We start from the raw sequence: 18,899 nt of genomic DNA, 5'->3' as shown, positions 1-18,899 counted from the left end.
GTGCATTCAAAAATCTTTATATTTTGATAAGGCAGAGGTTGTTAGATTCTGGGTTACCAAGGGGCTGAAAGATTATTAATAGAGTTGAGGTTAAAATCAGATCAGCCATCTGATCTTATTGAACTGAGGAGGCTAAAAGGGCTGAGTGGGTTACTCTTAATCCCCATTCAGATCATAGCCCTATGTGGTGAGGAATGCATACAGCTCTATTTGCATTCTACAGATTTTCTCTTCAAACGCTTATCAGATTGCACAGCATGCATTATTCTGATTCCTTTTGTTATTGACTGTTCTTAGTCTATTGTTATTTTTCTCTTCAAGTCCTCCATACATTTCATTTCTCCTCTCTAATATTTCAGCTAGTCACCTATCCTATTGACAAATTAATTTAAACCCTTTCTCATGTAGGGCTAATTTATGTCCATTCAGAGTTGGTGAAATTAACCACAGCTGCATAATAATACAAGTTATTTAAGTTTTCTTTAAACTTTCTATCATGCTTCAATATATTGTTAAATTGGGAAGACAAAATAGAGACGTAATAATTTGCTCTGATGCAGAGGATGTTACGTGTTTTGCTGTTGCATTACTTTCAAATAATAAAGGCTTTACACTCTGTTAACAAATTACGTATTTTTAAATTAACGCGCTTTATTGGTTTTTGTAAAAACGTACAGGCAATGCCTAAAATTCAAAGCAAACATTATGTTTTCAAAATTAACTGAAAGGTTTTCCAAAAAAAGCACTCGCAAGTCTTTAATAAAATGTTGTTTCATTCCAGAAACCAACATTCACATTTTTAAGCAGCATTTTAATATAAAGGCACCTTAATAAAGCAAGAAGATTATGCATTTTTCGTTATGGCAGGCAGAATATATTTTCACACCCATATTCACATAATGTAAATATATATGCAGTGCAGGAGAAAATTGCAATTTCATGATGTGCATTAGAATGCTTAACTGACCTTGGATTAAGACACCAAGATAAGCAATGACTAACTTTTAATAATATCACTTGTTTTTGTAAACTTCAAACACCTCTTCAAAGATCTTCAGGTGCAAAACAAAGGCAGTTATATCTGACACAGTGCTTGATAAATTATTGCTTCAGTAATTAAAAAAAGGAACTGCAAAGCAAATGTTTCTGCTTTAAAATTTTGTTCGATTTCTATTTTGTGTTAGAATGAAATATCACTGTTAAACAAAGATTTCATCTAAATGGTCCTTCAAAATTATCTTGAAAATCGCTCCCGTTTGAAAGTCACAGCTGCTTTCCAGGTCTCCACACTCTTTGACAACAGAATTTGGTCTGGGAAAAGATCATCAAGTTCTGGCAAATTTTCCACTTCCTTCATATCCATAAGGATTCTCAATGAATCTTTCAAACTGAAAAACAAAGATGACTTTAGATATTGGAAAATAAATCAGATTTTTCAACTCATTACAAAAAAGTTCCAAAATTATTCTGAATTAAGAAATTTGAAGCAGAGCCTTTTTTCCTCATTCTTTGCAATTTGTCTTCAAAACCTTCAATACCCCTCTAATTTACCATCAGTTCACCCTTTCAACAATTGAATTGTGTAGATCATACATTGCTATGCCCCTCTTGACAGACATTTCAGATAAAATAGAGCAACTTGGCTTGATATTATCTTGATTTTAGGCATACTGGTTTTGCTAACAAAGTAGTTCTCAGGTGATGACATCACCAACTCAAAGAAACCCAAACGTGGAGATGGAAGGCAGGAATTGTCGGCGGTGGCTCACCCGGAGACCCACTGGGGATGTCGCCTAGTGGAGTGGCGGAGCGTATGGAGGTGGGCCTTCCAGCTCGGCGAGCAAACCTACATCCACAAGCCAGGGAACTATAAACCAGTGAGCCTGACGTTGGTGGTGGACAAGCTGTTGGAGGGAATCCTGGGGAACGGGATGTACATGTGTTTGGAGGGGCAGGGACTGATTGGGGATGGTCAGCGTGGAGGGTCATGTCTCACAGACTTGATTGAGTTTTTTGAAGAGGTAGCATGGAGGATTGATGGGGGCAGAACGGTGGATGTGGTCTATGTGGACTTTGGTGGGGCGTTCGACAGGGCTGCCCATGGGAGACTGGTTGGCGAGGTTGGATCTCGCGGAATGCAGGGAGGGCTGGCCATTTGGATGTAGAGCTGGCTTGGGGTTGGAGGATGGAGGGTGGTGGTGGAGGGTTGTTTTTCAGGCTGGAGGCCTGTAGCCAGTGGAGTGCCATGGGGATCAGTGCTGGGTCCACTACTTTTCATCATTTAGGTAGATGATTTGGATGTGAGCATAGGAGGTGTGGTTGGTGGGTGTGCAGCTGTCACCAGAGTTGGAGGTGTGGTGGACGGTGATGAGGGTTGCCTCAGATTTCAATGGGATCTTGATCGGATGGGCCAATGGGCTGAGGAGTGGCAGGTGGAGTTTAGTTTGGATGGGTGTGAGGTGCTGCATTTTGGGAGGGCAAATCTTGGCAGGACTTGTACACTTGATGGTGGGGCTCTGGGGGGGTGTTGCTGAGCAGGGAGACCTTGGGGTGTGGGTTTGTGGCTCCTTGAATGTGGAGTCGCAGTTGGATGGAATGGTGAGGAGGGCTTTTGGTATGCTTTCCTTTGTTGGTCAGAGTGTTGAGTGTGGGAGTTGGAGGGTCGTGTTGTGGCTGTGCAGAACATTGGTTGGGCTAGTGTTGGAGTGTTCTGGTCTTGTTCCTGTTGGAGGGATGATGTGGAGCTTCAGGGGGTTCAGTGGAGATTTACAGGGATGTTGTCGGGGTTGGGCTGTGGGGAAAGGCTGGGTGGGCTTGGGCTGTTTCCCCTGGAGCGTTGGGGGCTGAGGGGTGACTTCATTGGGGTTTCTGGAATCATGAGGGGCATGGATGGGATGAATGGACGGGGTCTTTTCATTGGTGTGGGGGGGTCCAGAACTGGAGGGCATGGGTTTGCAGTGAGAGGAGAAAAAGGGATCTAAGGGGTTGTGTGTGTGTGGAGTGAGCTGTCAGAGGAAGTGGTGGAGGCTGGGACAATTGCAATATTTGAAGGGCATCTGATGGATATGTGAGCGGGAGGGGTTTTGAGGGATGTGGGCCAAATGTTGACAACTGGGACTAGATTGGGTTGGGATATCTGGTCGACCTGGATAAGTTGGACCAAAGGGTCTGTTTCTGTGCTGTACATCCCAATGATTCTATGACAGGCTAAGAGGATTGATTTTGGTGGACCACGATAACAAACATATTAATTACATATTGCATCTCATCAAAATCAGGCAAGGCCAGAAAATGCTCCATGAAAATGTCTTTTTCCTTCGTGTAAGCAAATGACAAACTGAATGACTTGAAATTAGCAATATGTATTTAATACTAATTTAAACAGTGTTCCTACACTTAATTTGTTTATGAAAAACTGACATTTAAATCACCTCATCTTGCCAAACTTAAGGATAACTTTTATAACAAGTGGACATACCTCCACGATGCGTTTAAAGATTCTGATGATTGAATAGTTTTGCATTTCAAAATCAACATTTCATGCAGTTCCAGTATGAATATATCTACACTTGTATGCATGAAGAAAGTATGCAACTGTTTCCTTTCCTCTGCACTGAGGTCCTCTTTATATTCAGCTCGAACTCCTGAGAAAGGATCCTGAAAGTACACACACAAAAACAATGAGGAACTTAAACTTTGATTGATATATTCTCTCCCTGATCTTTTAAAAAGTTTACCTATTGCATTAAATTAGCTGTAACCCTGCAGTATGAGTAAGTATGGACCATACACTCAGAGCAATCTTCTTTTTAATCTGCACTACAGCATTAATTCAAACTTTTATGCTTTACACTGTCCCTTGATGTTCCAACTAATCAAATGCAAATTACTTCTTGATAAATTTGCAGTTACTCCTCTTTAATATAAATATCATTCTTCTCCATTCCCCTGTTCTTCACAATCTATGGTGCACAGAGGGTAGTTGGCTAACCACTTCCGAGACTTCAGCCAAAGCCGATTAAAGCAGACTACTAAAAGACATGCAGCAATAGCCTGGGTTGAATACATTCTTTGCAGAGTAAAATCTTATATCTACCCATTTCCTTCCCAAACAGATATAGACCAGCAACTCAACAGCATGCTGAACAGTAAACCCAAACTCAGTACATCTGGGATAAATATATTTGTGCTTTTGTGTACTTATTGAGCACTGGGCATAATAGAGTACTGTGCAGGTGGTGGAAAGGTCCCATCTAGTTACTCCCTTGTAGTCACAAGAACCCTCAATTATATCAACCTATAAAGATGAATATTAACATTTATCTGTCAACAACTATTATCTATTTGTTGTTTTTTATTTGTCTGGAAGGCAAAAACCTTTGGGACATGCTTGCACTTTAATTCTTTGAAATTTAAGAAATTTAAATTCCAACTACAGCCACAATCACAGAGTGCTCTGAACCGAACAATGGTTGCTGCAAATAAAACAGAACACCTACTGCTCCCCAGGATTGTACACATCTCTTTGTGAAAAGCTTAAGCCTGCATCTTTACACTGTGGCTAAACTTGTGAATTAAGCAGATAGGTATAATAGCTAAAAAGCTATTCTAAGTGTTTATTTACATTCTAGGATTTGATTGCCAGACCAACATTGATTGCCCATCCCTAATTATCCACAAGGTAATTAAGAAACCACATTGCTGTGGGTCTGGAGTCACCTGTACACCAGACTGGGTAAGGATGGCAGATGCCCTTCCCTAAAGGAACCAGCTGGGTTTTTCCCAATCAGTGGTTTCTTTGTAGACTCTAAACTACAGATTTTTATTGAATTTATTGAAGTTAAATTCCATCATCTGCCATGGCAAGATTCAAACCCAGTTCCCTGGAACATTGCTTGGGTTTCTGAATTAATAGTGCTGCAATAATGCCACGAGGCCATCACCTCCCAATGCTTTTTTTTGATAACCGGGCTGAATATAAATTTTGGCTGAAAATAGACTATAAAACAAAATATCTACAGTCATGCACAATTATGTTAATTCATTCATTTATGAAAAAGTGGGTACACCTACAATAGTACTCAGGAAGCCTAACGCTATCTTTGAATTCAGTGGCAAGGCTGCTATTCTATGTTAACTTCTTCCATCACAGTACAAAAAATGGATGCAGTGAAGTCATCTAAAGAGTGCATTGCAGGAACCTGCTAATAACTTGAAGCATTACCAAATGTCCATTCTCTCCACCACTATGATAATAGCAAGGATGCAGGTACAACACAATCTTCAAACTACCCTTCAAGTCACACAGCACCCTACTTCAGACATATATTACCCATTCTTTCATTATCATTGTGTCAAGATGTTAAAATTCCTTACAAACTCATGAATAAGTGGCATTTCTGGGAGAAGGTCCAGCATCACCTTTTCTGGGGATCTAGGGAAGAGACATAAACCTTGCCTGCACTATATCTACAACCCATGAAAAATAAATGGATTCTTGCTGGCAATATTTCCATTCCTTACCCGCTTTAGACGGAGGAAGCATTCTGATTTCCTTGCAGAGAGGAGTTGCCAAAGTGCTTGGATGTGTTTTAAGTTGCACCTCCTCAATGCCTTGAGCAAAAAGAAAGTATTAAACATGTATTAAAAATGCTTGTACTTCCTGTTGTCATAGATCCAAATAGCCATATACAATGTCCCATGATCTTGAAAACGAATAGAAAATAAAGCTAATATTGACTAAAGACTTTAAAAAATACACAGAAAGAAATAAAATTGTTATCTGGCACTGCAATCTTGGATGATCCAGATAGATCCCTTAGTATAGAGGATATGATTTTCAAATAAATTGACTTTGAATGATGAATCTGGGTAAAATTCAGGAGGGACTATCACTGAAGTCTAAATACAGTTAGATTTTAGCAACTAGAATTTATATAGTACTTTACCACTTATCTCCAAAAGAGGGTTATGCACTTACAATGTATGGATTTGAAGTGGCATTATCATTGTTATGTGGGGAAATTCAGTCGGCAGCTTGCTTGCAGCAAGGTTACACAACAGAAATTGTACTAATGGCCAATTGATTTGTTCTTGACATGGAGTGAGCATATTAATCTTAGCCAGGATACCAGATGAATTCCCTGCTCTTCCTCAATTCAAGTGATGGGAAGTCAATATTCGAATAAACAGGAGATGTCATTTTACTCGCATCTGCAGAACTTTGCCTGTATAGGTCTTGACGGAATGTTGAACCAACAACTCACCTCCAGTACCACAACACTCCTTCAAAATTATACTTAACTATTTACCCAAAAGATATCGTCATGTTCTACAGTGGCTCTGATTTAAAGGGCTATTAACTGAGTCAAGCTGACATTGAATATCAAAATCTATCAGCATGAATGGGCCTGAATATTACAGTAGCCCAATTTATTCATCAATATCAGTTCTGGATAAGAAAGTGGAAACCAGTTTATGTTGTAGATGTAGTACAAAATAAAAATAATTTTTAAGGCATTCAAGGAGAAAAAAGCCAGCCTGTCAGATTAAAACAATCTAATGTAAATCCAGAGTACCTTATTATACATTCAGGATAAATGTACTTACTTCTAGTACGTGCGGTGCAGTTTGATCTTCCATCTGTAACACCTCCTTCAAGTAGACCACAAGCTGTAGATTAGGGTCTCCCCCTGATATGGCCAGAAATCCTAAAGTAACTTCCACAGCAGTGAATGCTTCACACACGTCACTGTATGATTGTAGTTCACCACTTATTGCATTAATAATTGAGTTTGGCAGTAACTCCTAGAAGGAAAAATATTGATGGATATGATTTGGGATGACAAGAAACTAGGTGAGGAAAATACTGCAAATTGGTAACATTACAGGACATTTTATGTTCAAGGGAAACACAGAGTTCAAATCTATTAGCAGTCTGCATTATTCATATTCTCACCAATATATTAATCTGTTGCATCAATGAGATCTCTTTGGCAGGCCTTCAAATTCTGAGAATTTCGTATCTAGCTGCAGTTTTCAGGATTATGGAATATGTTATTGAGAATCACTCTAAACTAGCACTATTTCAATCCTACTGTGTCCATTTTAAAGAAATTACTTAAGGCTATATATTAAATACTAATGTAGTCTACTCAACTGGAAAAGTTCTTGAATGAAAAATGAACAAAAATAATACCTTAAGAATTGAGGCAGCATGAAGCCACAACAATCAAAAACAAACCTCGAAAACATTCCTATAATATTAAGAGACTTATTTTAAGCAGCTATCCTATTTGGATTGGATTCAGAGAAGGATAACTGTCTGAAAGGCGCAAATAGCCCATGAAACAATTAGATTAGATTAGATTCTCTACAGTGTGGAAACAGGCCATTCGGCCCAAAAAGTCCACACTGACCCTCTGAAGAGCAACCCACCCCTCTCTGACTAATGCACCTAACACTATGGGCAATTTAGCATGGCCAATTCACCTGCACATTTTTGGACTGTGGGAGGAAACCCACGTAGACATGGGGAGAATGTGCAAACTCCACACAATCGCCCAAGGTTGGAATGGAGCCTGGGACCCTGGTGCTGTGAGGCAGCAGTGCTAACCACTGAGTCACCGTGCCGCCAACAACCTTCTGTTTGTTGTTTCAATACCACCTACTTCTGCCATGCACCATCACTCCTTTTAACATTTAATTGCTTTTGCCTTCCACAGTAAGAGAAACCTTTCCTTTTATTCCTTGCTTGCTAAGCGCTAACTCATTAACTAATTTGAATTTTAATGAAAGATTCTTGGCTTAAAACTTCATCTCCATTTCTCCCTTCCCAAATATTGCCTGGCCTGCTGATTATACCCAGCATTTTTTGTTTTTCTTATTCTGTAATATTATCCTTTAAGCCCACTCGAAACATAAAAGAAGTGAGTACCTGAGGCAGCTTGTTCTTCACATCTTTAAAGATGTTTTCATAATTTCTTTCTTGTCTGTAAATCAATGTTGGTATTCCCTGAATAAAAATGGAAGGAATAGGATGTCTTTATAGAGTATTGTGCTAATATAATTCACAAGGTCTGTTATGACTTAAAGTAGGGTACACTCAGTTGGCGAATGACTTAGTATACAGTTATTTTTAAAATTACCCTAATTTTGACTTACCATTAAGCTTATAAGTGGTTTTCCTTTTAAGAATCTGTATGTAAGTTGCTGTTCAATTCTCTTCAAGTCATACTCAAACATGGTTTCCCCTCCTTTTTCCATTGTGTATTGGCAGTTGGATGAAATGAGAGGAATCAGATCTCTCCCGACCTCATATTTAATTACATGCAAGTCAGCAACATCTGACGGATTGATTGAGTACCTATAAATTCCAAGAAAAAAAGCTTTGTCAGGATGAACACAAGACTGAATATAATAATTTATATGTATGATTGATTGATGTGAGTTACAGTGATGGAAGAAAACCCTTCCTGGCTAAATGTTTTTACTCATGTTACACACTTGTGAACGAATGAGGGCACAAGAGATTTTTACTCTATGAAACAGACATTTACATTTTGTATATCTTCCTTACTGTGACCTTGTAATGGCATCAGTCGATTGCCAATTAGTTCCAAGCTGGAAGGTGTTTTTTCTTTTCTACATTTGAAGCTCATACAGTTTTACAGCCCAGCTGCTGCCAATCATCAAGCACCTTTTTTTCCAGCAATAAACCATAGCCTTGTGTGCTAGGTGCTTCAAGGAATCACCCAAATACTACGAAAAGTATTTAGTATCAAGTATTTTTGATGATTAGTGGGAAATGACAAATAGCATTTGCCTAAATGGTGATCTTTTACAAATCTTTGGGCATGGAGAATACCCTTGCGATTTTTACATTATAGTTAGCATTCAAACTTAAATTATCCAGAATTCACCCCAACTTCCAAACCACTATATTTCTACTTTTTAAATAAAAATTCCTCAGGTTTGGGGGTTTCTAGCATTAGGTAGTGCTTCAATTCAAGTAAGAAAAATAAAATTTTGAAACATGAGATGAAAAAATAAAATTAAAATAAAACACCCATTTATCTCAACATTTATCCTGTTATTAGGCCATTAATATGGATAGTTAAGAGTTTAAAGTGCCAGACATGCACTTTAAAGACATGCAAAAAAGTCTCACGTTGTAGATTTGCTAGTGTACTTCTCCACTGTATAAACAAAGTCATTCTGAAGAGCTATAAGGTAGCTAATTAATGCTGTAGAACACAAGCCAAGATTCTGTCGACGGGGGAGCAGGACTTCGAGTGCACAGTTTTGCATGTCTAAATCAAAAGCACAGTACTCCTCTGGAATCTTAATTTCACCTGTAAAAGAGTTTGAGATTTGCAAATAAAAAGTCCATTATCTTTAAAATTAAAAATGTCAAAATAATAACGGTTTTATTATTCAAGGAATACGTTTGCAGCCCAAATGCTGAAATCCTTTAAAATGCCTTTACTATTTTTATTCTGAGATCATTTACCTCTGGAAGGAATGTGAAGATTTAAATCAATAATCCCATTCGCTTACATCTATTGTAAACCACACATAAAACATATTAAATTGTTACAGATGAGAGTCTGCTTAGACTCAGTTTGACAGTATCCAATGTAATATTCCACTCCACTGCCTTTGAGGGGCTGACCCACAGTCAGATGCGTCACTTGCCAATGGGCTATTAAACAGAGCCTCATTAACTCTCTCAGGTGGATTTAAAAGATCCCAAGGCACTATTCAGAAGCAGCTCAGGTCACCAAGCTGACTTGGTAACCTCGTCGATATTCTTCCCTCAGCCAATATCTCCAAACAAAATCAGTTTGCTATCGTATTAGTATTGTTGGGACTTTGCTGTGTGCAAATAGGTTAGTCCAACTTTCTATTTCAGCCATTTCTCATCAAAATGAATGCCACAGGTTCAAATTAGCTACAATGCCACAGTCATTATAAAAAAATACCATGATGGCTCTGTGGAATGTACTGGGTTAGTGACAGTACTTGCCATTAGTTAGGAATACCTTTCTTTTAAATGTTCCAATTGAAGATTTTTGCACCAAACTCGTTGGTTCCAAACGTCTAAATTGACAAATTTCAGAAATGCAAACAAGGCTGAAGTTTATGGACCAGGTGATCCAATTACAGGGGCTCAGGGACAACACTGCTGTAGGAAAGATGTTGTGAAACTTGAAAGAGTTCAGCAAAGATTTACAAGGATGTTGCCAGGGTTAGAGGGTTTGAGCTAAAAGGAGAGGCTGAATAGTCTGGGGCCATTTTCTCTAGAGCATTAGAGGTTTATAAAATCATGACGAGCATGGTTACGGTAAATAGTCAAGGTTTTTTCCAGGGTGGGGAAGTTCAAAACTGGAGGGCATAGGTTTTAAGTGAGTTCAGAAAAATTTAAAAGGGACCTAAGGGCAACGTTTTCAAGCAGAGGGTGGTGCACTTATGGAATGTGCTGCCAAAGGAAGTGATGGAGGTTAGTACAATTACAACATTTAGAAGGCATCTAGATGGCTACACAAATAGGAAGTATTTAGAGGGATATGGGCCAAATGCTGGCAAATGGGACTAGGTTAATTAGGATAGCTGGTTGGTATGAATGAGTTGGATCCAAGGGCCTGTTTCTGTGCTATAAATCTCCATGACTATATAAATAATTTAGGGGATTTTTTTTGAAATACCTTCCTCTCCCTGGAATATTTAATTTACATCTCTGTTGTCATCGGAATTAGATCCTGCTTTTCACATCCCGATACATCATAACTAAACTATGATGATAGAAATACAAGATTGTTGCTGTAAGATTATTTATCAAACAAGTTTGCGAATTACTTTTTTTTGGCTAACTAAACATTCATTTTGTAATTAATTTAATTGCTACAATATAGGTAAGACTCACCATTAGTAACAAGGAATGTTCGTAGTTGATTCCACACATAAAAGAAGCGTGAGATTTGAGATGAAAATGTATGCTTTAAAGACTCTAGAAAAAAAATGCACATATTGGAGAAAGAACAGATACTTTGTTAGAAAGGATTCAAGTCTGTACTGCTTTGTGAAAAAGAATTACCTGGACTGATGTTCTGAAGAAACTCATGAACAGATTGTGCAGGTACATCAGTTGCATTCTGAAATCGTTTCACCAAGTCACACTGGAATGCCAATAATTCTGGTAGGTACTTCACCAATCTTAACTGAGCTTCCTGCACATTAGGAGATTGTTAACACATTAACAGAAATGCCACAGAACATATTTACAATACATCTGGCATCAACAAGTTACAGTTCACCAATTTACACTTAAGAAGCATTTGTGCTGTTAATGCATTCATGAACAGAGAAAACAAGAAGTTGTGCATGTTGACCTGGGGTATTTCAATCAATATAACATATATGAAAATTTTGCAAACAACGTAACCATTGTTGTCAAATCCTTGCTCTGTTACATTCAGATGGCTGATACACTGCTTTCCTTATCAGCTCTTGTCCCCTAAGCTCCCAATCTGTCTATTTCTCTGCCACTTCAACCCTGTTCCACATCAGCTTCAATTCATGCATTTCTTCAGCCCCAACCTCTCTGGTTCTTCACTCATTGTCTTTACACTTACTTACTCCAATGCCAGTTTTGTTTTTATCTTCTTGCCCACCATCCCATCGCTAGTAATGCAACTTCAAGCACTCCTATTCTCTCTTCAGGTCTTTCTCAATCCACAAAAAAAATCTTCTCAAAGCGTGTCCTAATTTCCCCAATTACATTTTCCAGGCTTGCTATCTGTTTCCAGGTTGTATTTATGAATAACCTTCAGACTTTGGAGAACGTTCTCTAACCTTTCAAAAAATGCACCCAATACAATAAAAAAAATCAGTGGTAAAACTATAGACAATGAGAGTCATTGTTGGTAGATATGCTACATTATCAGCCAGATTTCAGCCAGACCGTATTCTGGGTGTTTTACGCTTTAGAATGAATGCCTTGGTGTTGGTATTTTGTATATCCTAGAGCTGTACAGCATGGAAACAGATCCTTTGGTTCAACTCGTCCATGCCAATCAGATATTCTTAATAAATCTAGTCCCATTTCCCAGCATTTTGCCCATATCCCGCTACACCCTTTGTATTCATGTATTCATCCAGTTACCTTTTAAATGTTGTAATTATACCAGCCTCCACCACCTCCTCTGGCAGCTCATTCCATACATGTACTATCCTCTGCATGAAAAAATTGCCCCTTAGATCCCTATTAAATCTTTCCCCTCTTACCTTAAAGCTATGATTTCTAATTTTGAACTTCCCCAGCCCACATCTTTCCACACATTATGGAAGAATGCTGATCCAAAAGACTTATGCAGGGCCCAAAGAGACTAAGATTTAGTGGACATCTGAGATTAGTCATTCTCTGTCATGAGGCATTAATGTATTTTTTGTGGCCACAATGTTGAAAATCCTTGCCACTGATATTTTAAATGTACAATTTTACAAAATATGAATAGAAAGTATTTTTCTTGTCACTTTTAGAATGATCCTTTAAAGGATTGAAAGTTTCACACCAGTTAGATGCACTTTTTTCTTTTTGATGCAAACAACTAAACGTGTGCACTTAACAACTGAATTCTTTCAGCTTACACCAACCATTTTCACCACCACACATAAGATTTCATGGTTCCCGAAGGTGATGGATGCCATTATTGTGAAATTAGGCTATCTTTCAATTGATAAGGGTAACACAACTTTGCCAGAACACATATACAATAAATATATATATAAAACCAAGACCATAAAACATTCTGTGCCAAATACCTTTTGTAGAAACCTCCAAAGGATGGGTACAGCATCTTTCCCATCCTCATGTTCCACTATGTGTCTCAAATGTTCAATGGAAATTCTTTTCCGACAGCTCCATATAGTAGAACTGTGCAGTGGTTGCTTGTCAGGTAGTTTAAGAAATATTTGTGGGTCGCCGTACACAATTTTGACAATAGGATTTGAACTTATTCTTTTGTCCTGACTTATTTGGTTGTTGATGTCCACAAGATTTCTATCCAGGTTCTGTTAAAATGAAGTTCCACAAATTAAATTATAATAAATATTAATTAGCTTCTCACACCTACCTATATATAATTTTAGTAATTTTGGTTTTGAAATATAACAGCAAGTAAAAAAGACAAAACAAGATAAAAATACAGTGCATTTATAAAATATCTTTCACTCCTCAGGTCAATTAATTACATTCAAACAGTGAAGGCAACTTTCCATTTGTTCCAGAACAGCTACAACTATAAAATCCACCCAGGTGTGTTCTGTATACAAAATACAGCCAATTACTGCTGAATTATTCTGCTATTGATCATCAATCAAGTGATAGAAGGTGGCATCAAGCAGCACTTGTTTATTGACACACACTGTTCCACTAGGCCCACACAGTTCTTGACCTCATTATAGCCTTTGTTCAAATGTGGACAAAAGAGCTAAATTTCACAGCTGAGGCAACAGTAAATGCCTTTGACCTGAAGTTACATTTGACAGTGTGGCATCAAGGAACACTAACACAACTAGAGACAATTGGAATCAGGACAAAATTTCTCCGCTGGCTGGAGTCATACATAACACTAAGGAAAATAGTTGTGGTCGTTGGAGATCAGTCATCTCAGAAGTAACTCCTCAGGGGAGTATCCTAAGTTCAAACATCTTCAGCTGCTTCAGCAATTGTCTTCCCTCCATTGTAAGGTCATGAGTGGATGTTCACTGATCATTGCATCATTCATGGCTCCTCAGAAACTGTATAAAATTTGTACAATATCCAGGTTTGGGATGAGATGTAGCAAGCAGCATTCACATCACACAACTGCCAGGCAATGACTCTATCCAATAAGAAAGAATCTAACTATTGTCCCTTTACATTCAATGTTATTATCAGTGAACCCCAAAACTATCAACATTATGGGACTACCATTGACCAGAAACTGAGTTGAACCAGCTATATAAATACTATAGCTACAACAGCAGGTTAGAGGCTAGGAATCCTGCAGCGAGTAACTTACTTACTAATTTCTCAAAGTCTGTTCAATATCTACAAAGTATAAGTCAGGGATGTGATGGAATACTCTCCATTTGCCTGGAATGAGTGCAGCTCCAACAACATTCAAGAAGCTTAACATCACTGAGGATGAAGCTGCTTGTCTGACCGAAATAATGTGCTCAAACATTCACTCCTTCCAACACCAATACATTATAGCTGCAATGCGTACCATCTACAAGAGGCATTGCAGAAATTCATTAAAGATCCTTAGACACCACATTCCAAACACACACACTACTATCTGGAAGGACAAGGGCAGCATTTACATGGGAACATCACCACCTCAAATTTCCCCTTCAAGCCATTCAATCTTCTCTTGGAAATGTATTGGTTTTCCTTCAGTGTCATTGGAACAAAATCCTGGAACTCCCTCCCCAACAGTATTGGAAGTCTAACTACAGCAGATGGACTGCAGCGGCTGAAGAAGGCAGCTCATCATCACCTTCTCAAGAACAATTAGGGCCGTGCAATAAATGCTGGCCCATCCAACAATGCCCACGTGAATAAAAAAAAAGTTAAAAGTCACACAACAGCAGGTTATAGTCTAATAGGTTTATTTGGAAGCACTAACTTTTGGAGCCCTGCTTCTTCATCAGGTAGCTGTGGAGCAGGACCAGAAGACACAGAATTCATAGCAAAAGAATACAGTGTCATGCAACTGAAATGATGTACTTGTTCAATCACAATCAAAAAACCAGCCTCAGATGTTTACTTGGATTTGTCTTTTTAGGTCCAGCAAGAATATTTCAGTGGTAGCTTTAAATGGCCAGTTAAATACTGATTTCTACTACTTTTGTCATACTGTATAAGAAATTTACATTATTAACTCATCCAAAACAGCTTTTAAGTTATTTAAACAATATTTTAATATGCAGAAATGCAGAAGAAAAATACCTTTAATGTGGGAGTTACCACGCATTGCAAAAACAGTTTCTCCCAATTATTTCTTTGTTGTTTAGTGGAGAGTCTTTCACATTCTAGAGAAGGCACTAGAATAAAGGTATGAGATGTGGTATTTCAATGACATGAACAAAGTAGCTAGTATTTCTTTTAACTATTTATTTAACTCAATTTGCTACCTTTTTAAAAAAGGAAATACTTACACTGCTTTTGCTGAAGGAGATGGCTAAGAATGATATGAACGACTATGGCAGTTTCATCTGCACTCTTTCCCAGTGACTTTATCAGTTGTTCCATGTCTTTTCCAATATGACACCAGAGAAAGGCTGCTGGATTTGCGACTTGTGGCTTTATAATGACTGCTATCGACTATGTGAAAAAGAAATATCATTCAGACTTGTTGATTTATTAAAAATTAGCCTACTTTATCAGGTAATCTTGTAATTGAAACCTGCATTCATTTTCAGGATATGCAAAGTTCATCTCATGCTTGTGTATGAGTTGATATTGTGCCTTAGTACAGAGGAATTAATATGACTGCACTCTCTGAGCTATCAAGACAGGAGTTTTATCTAAAACTGTAGAACAATCTTGAGCACTATACTCAGAGGGAAGAACTTAGAAAAGACTCCAGAATCAGGATTTATTGCTGCAGTGTCAGCAATTCAAGATTATCAAACTAGCTCTATTTAGTCGATTGTTTGCCTATTTAGTTTTGACTTCCCAGTTTGCCTCCCTTTAGTCTATGTATCCCTATATACCTTTCTTTAATATCAGGTACTACTGTCATTTTGTATAATTATATGCAATGAAGCATAATACAAGTTTACACCACTTCAACATGAAAAGTTGAAACACTAAAGTTCTGAACAAACTTAGTCAGCCTTGATTTTGAGCATACACCAATTTGAAAGGTCTGCAAATATAATTCCTTTGCTGGTCACACTGACATTACAAGGAAGGGATCTGTAGCATGCAAATCAGGAGCTCTGGCCACTATTGAATACTGACAAAATCTTGGGTTATCTGTAAAATTTGACTAGGACTGTAGGAGAAGATTAAGTAATATGCAGACACTTGCTTAAAATTGGACAAAAACATGAATCACATCCTATCTTATTTAATCCATTCCCAAGGCTGCAAAACCAAATAGAATCATAAAATCCCTACCATGCAAAAGGTGGCCATTAGCCCATCAAGTCTGCATCGACCCTCTGAACAGCATCCCACCCAGACCCATCCCATCCCTGTAACCCTGCATTTACCATAGGTAATCCATCTAGCCTGCACATCCCTGGACACTACAAGACAATTTAGCATAGGTAATCCATCAAACCTGCATATTGTTGGACTGTGGGAGGAAACTGGAGCACCCAGAGAAAACCCACGCAGACACTGGGAGAACAAGCAAACTCCACACAATTCTCTCATTAACAAAATAAAGCATTTGTCATGGTCAGAGTTCATAATCCTGATCGATAGATGTAGTGGATTTTTTTATTGCAACGTATTTTTTTGAAAAATGGGAGATACAGCTAAACGATGACTAGGTACACATCCAGTGGCTGCCTGGAGAGGAATTATGAAATAACACACCCACAGCTGTCATGTAAGCTTCAAAGGGAGATGTATACCACAAAATTAACTGTAAACCTCTGTCTTTCAGAATGTGAAAATTAGAGGAGAAAAGACAGCAATCTGGGAGATAGGCATGGTGCATTTCTCAATTACAAGAATACATAGTACAGGGCTTAAAAGCGAGCTGATTTTGTGTTATTGGCCTGATGTATTAATGTGTGAACCAGAATACTGTGAAGGTCACAGTTGGGAAACACTCCCTCACTCCAAGTGTCAAATGAAAACAGGACAAAAAAAAATTAAGTCAACCTGCAAAAAGCCAAGGAGCTCAAAATGAACTTCAATTATCTACTCAAGACTGACTGCTCAACTCTTAATGTTCAACAGTTGACATAACACAAATACCCAAAAACTGATCAGCATATCTATTTTGGACTCAATTCCTATCCTTATTTTCCATGCATGTGTGTTGCATTATAATTTCTTCTTGCAGTTAGCAACAAATTAACTGTTAACTCTGCAAAGCCTGGTTAAATTGGCTGCTTTGGTCTAGAAGCAAGGTATCTCCAGGGAAGGAGTCTGTTCTAAATTAAGCTTGCTGTGACCAACCAAAAAGGTGAAAAACCAAGGGAAGCCAGTTCATACCTCCTCACCTGAAAGCTTAACAATTTGCTATATCATGTCCGGAACTGTAACAACATGTGAAACTTTGCCAGGGATGAGTCTTAACATATTGCAAAAACATATTGTACAAGATATCCTGATATTGTTTCCAAAAAAAATGATTCTGGGAAGAAACTTGTCAACAGTATTGATATAATTAATCGGTAAACCAAAATATTATTAAACAAAATAAATACCTGAGGATCTTCTATTGTTCCTAAAATCATAGCTGCATGTGTCAACAGGCGAATAATTAAAAAAGAAACTGCAGACATCTCTCTGTCAGGGACGGCCACTGTTTCTCTTTTCCCTGGATCTCCTAGAACATGTCCTGTTTGTGTCCTGTCCATCCTATAAATCAGATAAATTCACTTGAGTACATTTTTCATAAAGAGCTGTGTTTAGATTTGAAGAAAAGTCTCTTTGCATGGGATATGCTATAGTCAAGTTTTTCACAAAAATTAACAACCTAACAGTTGAGTGAGCAAATAGAATTTAAATTTAAAATGTATCAAATAAACAGAATGGGTGTTGTTGTTTTACAAACAAGTAGTCACTGAGCTAAAGTTTCCAATGCCCAGTAAAAATGTATACTTTCTTTACTGGCGCCTCCATTTAAAGTCTGGAACAATATATGAAAATAATTTAATATGAATATGCTTATGATGACATACCTTAACAATTTCTAGATGTAATACTTTAAAAGTAAATAGAGGATAATTTTGGGATCTGCCCATCAAACTTTGATTGAGAAAGGACTTAACTATTTTTATTTAATAGTATTTAGGAGAAAGCAAAGGAAAGGCACTGTAGAAGATAATCTCTTGCAAAACACAACTGCAATCATGCTTATGAAAACAGACTTGCAACTAAATAAACCATAAATACAGCCTTGACTTACATGTCAACTCACACATTTGGATACTTTGACACAAATCAATCTTTACCAATCACTACTACTGAAATACAGTCTTCAATATTAATTTCTAACCTTAAAGACATTAAAGGCAGACATTTCACATTAAAGACAGATGTCAAACTAATAATTAGATTAGCAAGATGTGAAAATGGAGTTTCACAGATGGTGTGAGGGCACCAACTATTTACAATTTAACTTACTGACTTAGATGAAGGGATCGAATGTACAATAGCTAAATTTGTTGATGACACCAAAATAGATAGAAAGCTAAGTTATGAAGATATACGGAACCTGCAAAAGGGTATAGACAAATTGACTGATTGGGCAAAAAATTAGCAGATGGAGTGTAATGTGGGAAAATGAATCTGTTCACTTTGGCATGAAAAATAGAAAAGCAATGTATTATTTAACTGGATAGAGTGTGGCAAAGCTCAGAGGTACAAAATGTTAAAATGCAGGTACAGCAAGTAATTAAGGTAAATGGAGAATTGTCAGGTCCTGTGAGGGGAATGCAATATAAAAGTTGAAATGTTTTGAAAGCTTTGGCTTACATCATCAGTAAAAGAACTACTATTGAAATATATAAAATTTTGCAAGGACTTGACAGGGTGAATGATTAAATGTAATTCCCCTTTGTGGGGACTAGAATCTGGGGACACGGTTTATAAATAGAGGGTTTTCCTTTAAGATGGAAAGGAGGAACAATTTTTCTCTCAGAGAATCATAGGTCTTTGAAAC

General features: G+C 37.7%; 1 protein-coding gene across 4 annotated transcripts in view; it reads right to left on the bottom strand.

Annotated features, from left to right (window-relative positions):
* Positions 1 to 631: 631 nt before the first annotated feature.
* Positions 632 to 18,899, bottom strand: part of LOC140464072 (E3 ubiquitin-protein ligase rnf213-alpha-like) — a 200,578-nt gene continuing 182,310 nt past the window's right edge. For all 4 annotated transcript variants that reach the window (XM_072558748.1, XM_072558746.1, XM_072558747.1 and 1 more), the window contains 13 exons: positions 17,440 to 17,593; positions 15,205 to 15,370; positions 14,996 to 15,090; positions 12,823 to 13,071; positions 11,096 to 11,228; positions 10,925 to 11,008; positions 9,170 to 9,353; positions 8,164 to 8,365; positions 7,937 to 8,014; positions 6,610 to 6,807; positions 5,524 to 5,613; positions 3,479 to 3,657; positions 632 to 1,388 (listed from right to left, as the gene is read on the bottom strand). In XM_072558748.1, the coding sequence (XP_072414849.1) occupies positions 1,235 to 1,388; positions 3,479 to 3,657; positions 5,524 to 5,613; positions 6,610 to 6,807; positions 7,937 to 8,014; positions 8,164 to 8,365; positions 9,170 to 9,353; positions 10,925 to 11,008; positions 11,096 to 11,228; positions 12,823 to 13,071; positions 14,996 to 15,090; positions 15,205 to 15,370; positions 17,440 to 17,593 (1,966 nt within the window). In that variant the 3' untranslated portion in view covers positions 632 to 1,234. The remainder of the gene's footprint in view (positions 1,389 to 3,478; positions 3,658 to 5,523; positions 5,614 to 6,609; positions 6,808 to 7,936; positions 8,015 to 8,163; positions 8,366 to 9,169; positions 9,354 to 10,924; positions 11,009 to 11,095; positions 11,229 to 12,822; positions 13,072 to 14,995; positions 15,091 to 15,204; positions 15,371 to 17,439; positions 17,594 to 18,899) is intronic.

Source organism: Chiloscyllium punctatum, chromosome 39, assembly GCF_047496795.1.
Source record: "Chiloscyllium punctatum isolate Juve2018m chromosome 39, sChiPun1.3, whole genome shotgun sequence".
Lineage (NCBI taxonomy): Eukaryota > Metazoa > Chordata > Chondrichthyes > Orectolobiformes > Hemiscylliidae > Chiloscyllium > Chiloscyllium punctatum.
Note: the sequence above shows the minus strand (reverse complement) of the source record. Positions and strands in the feature narration are given on the sequence as shown.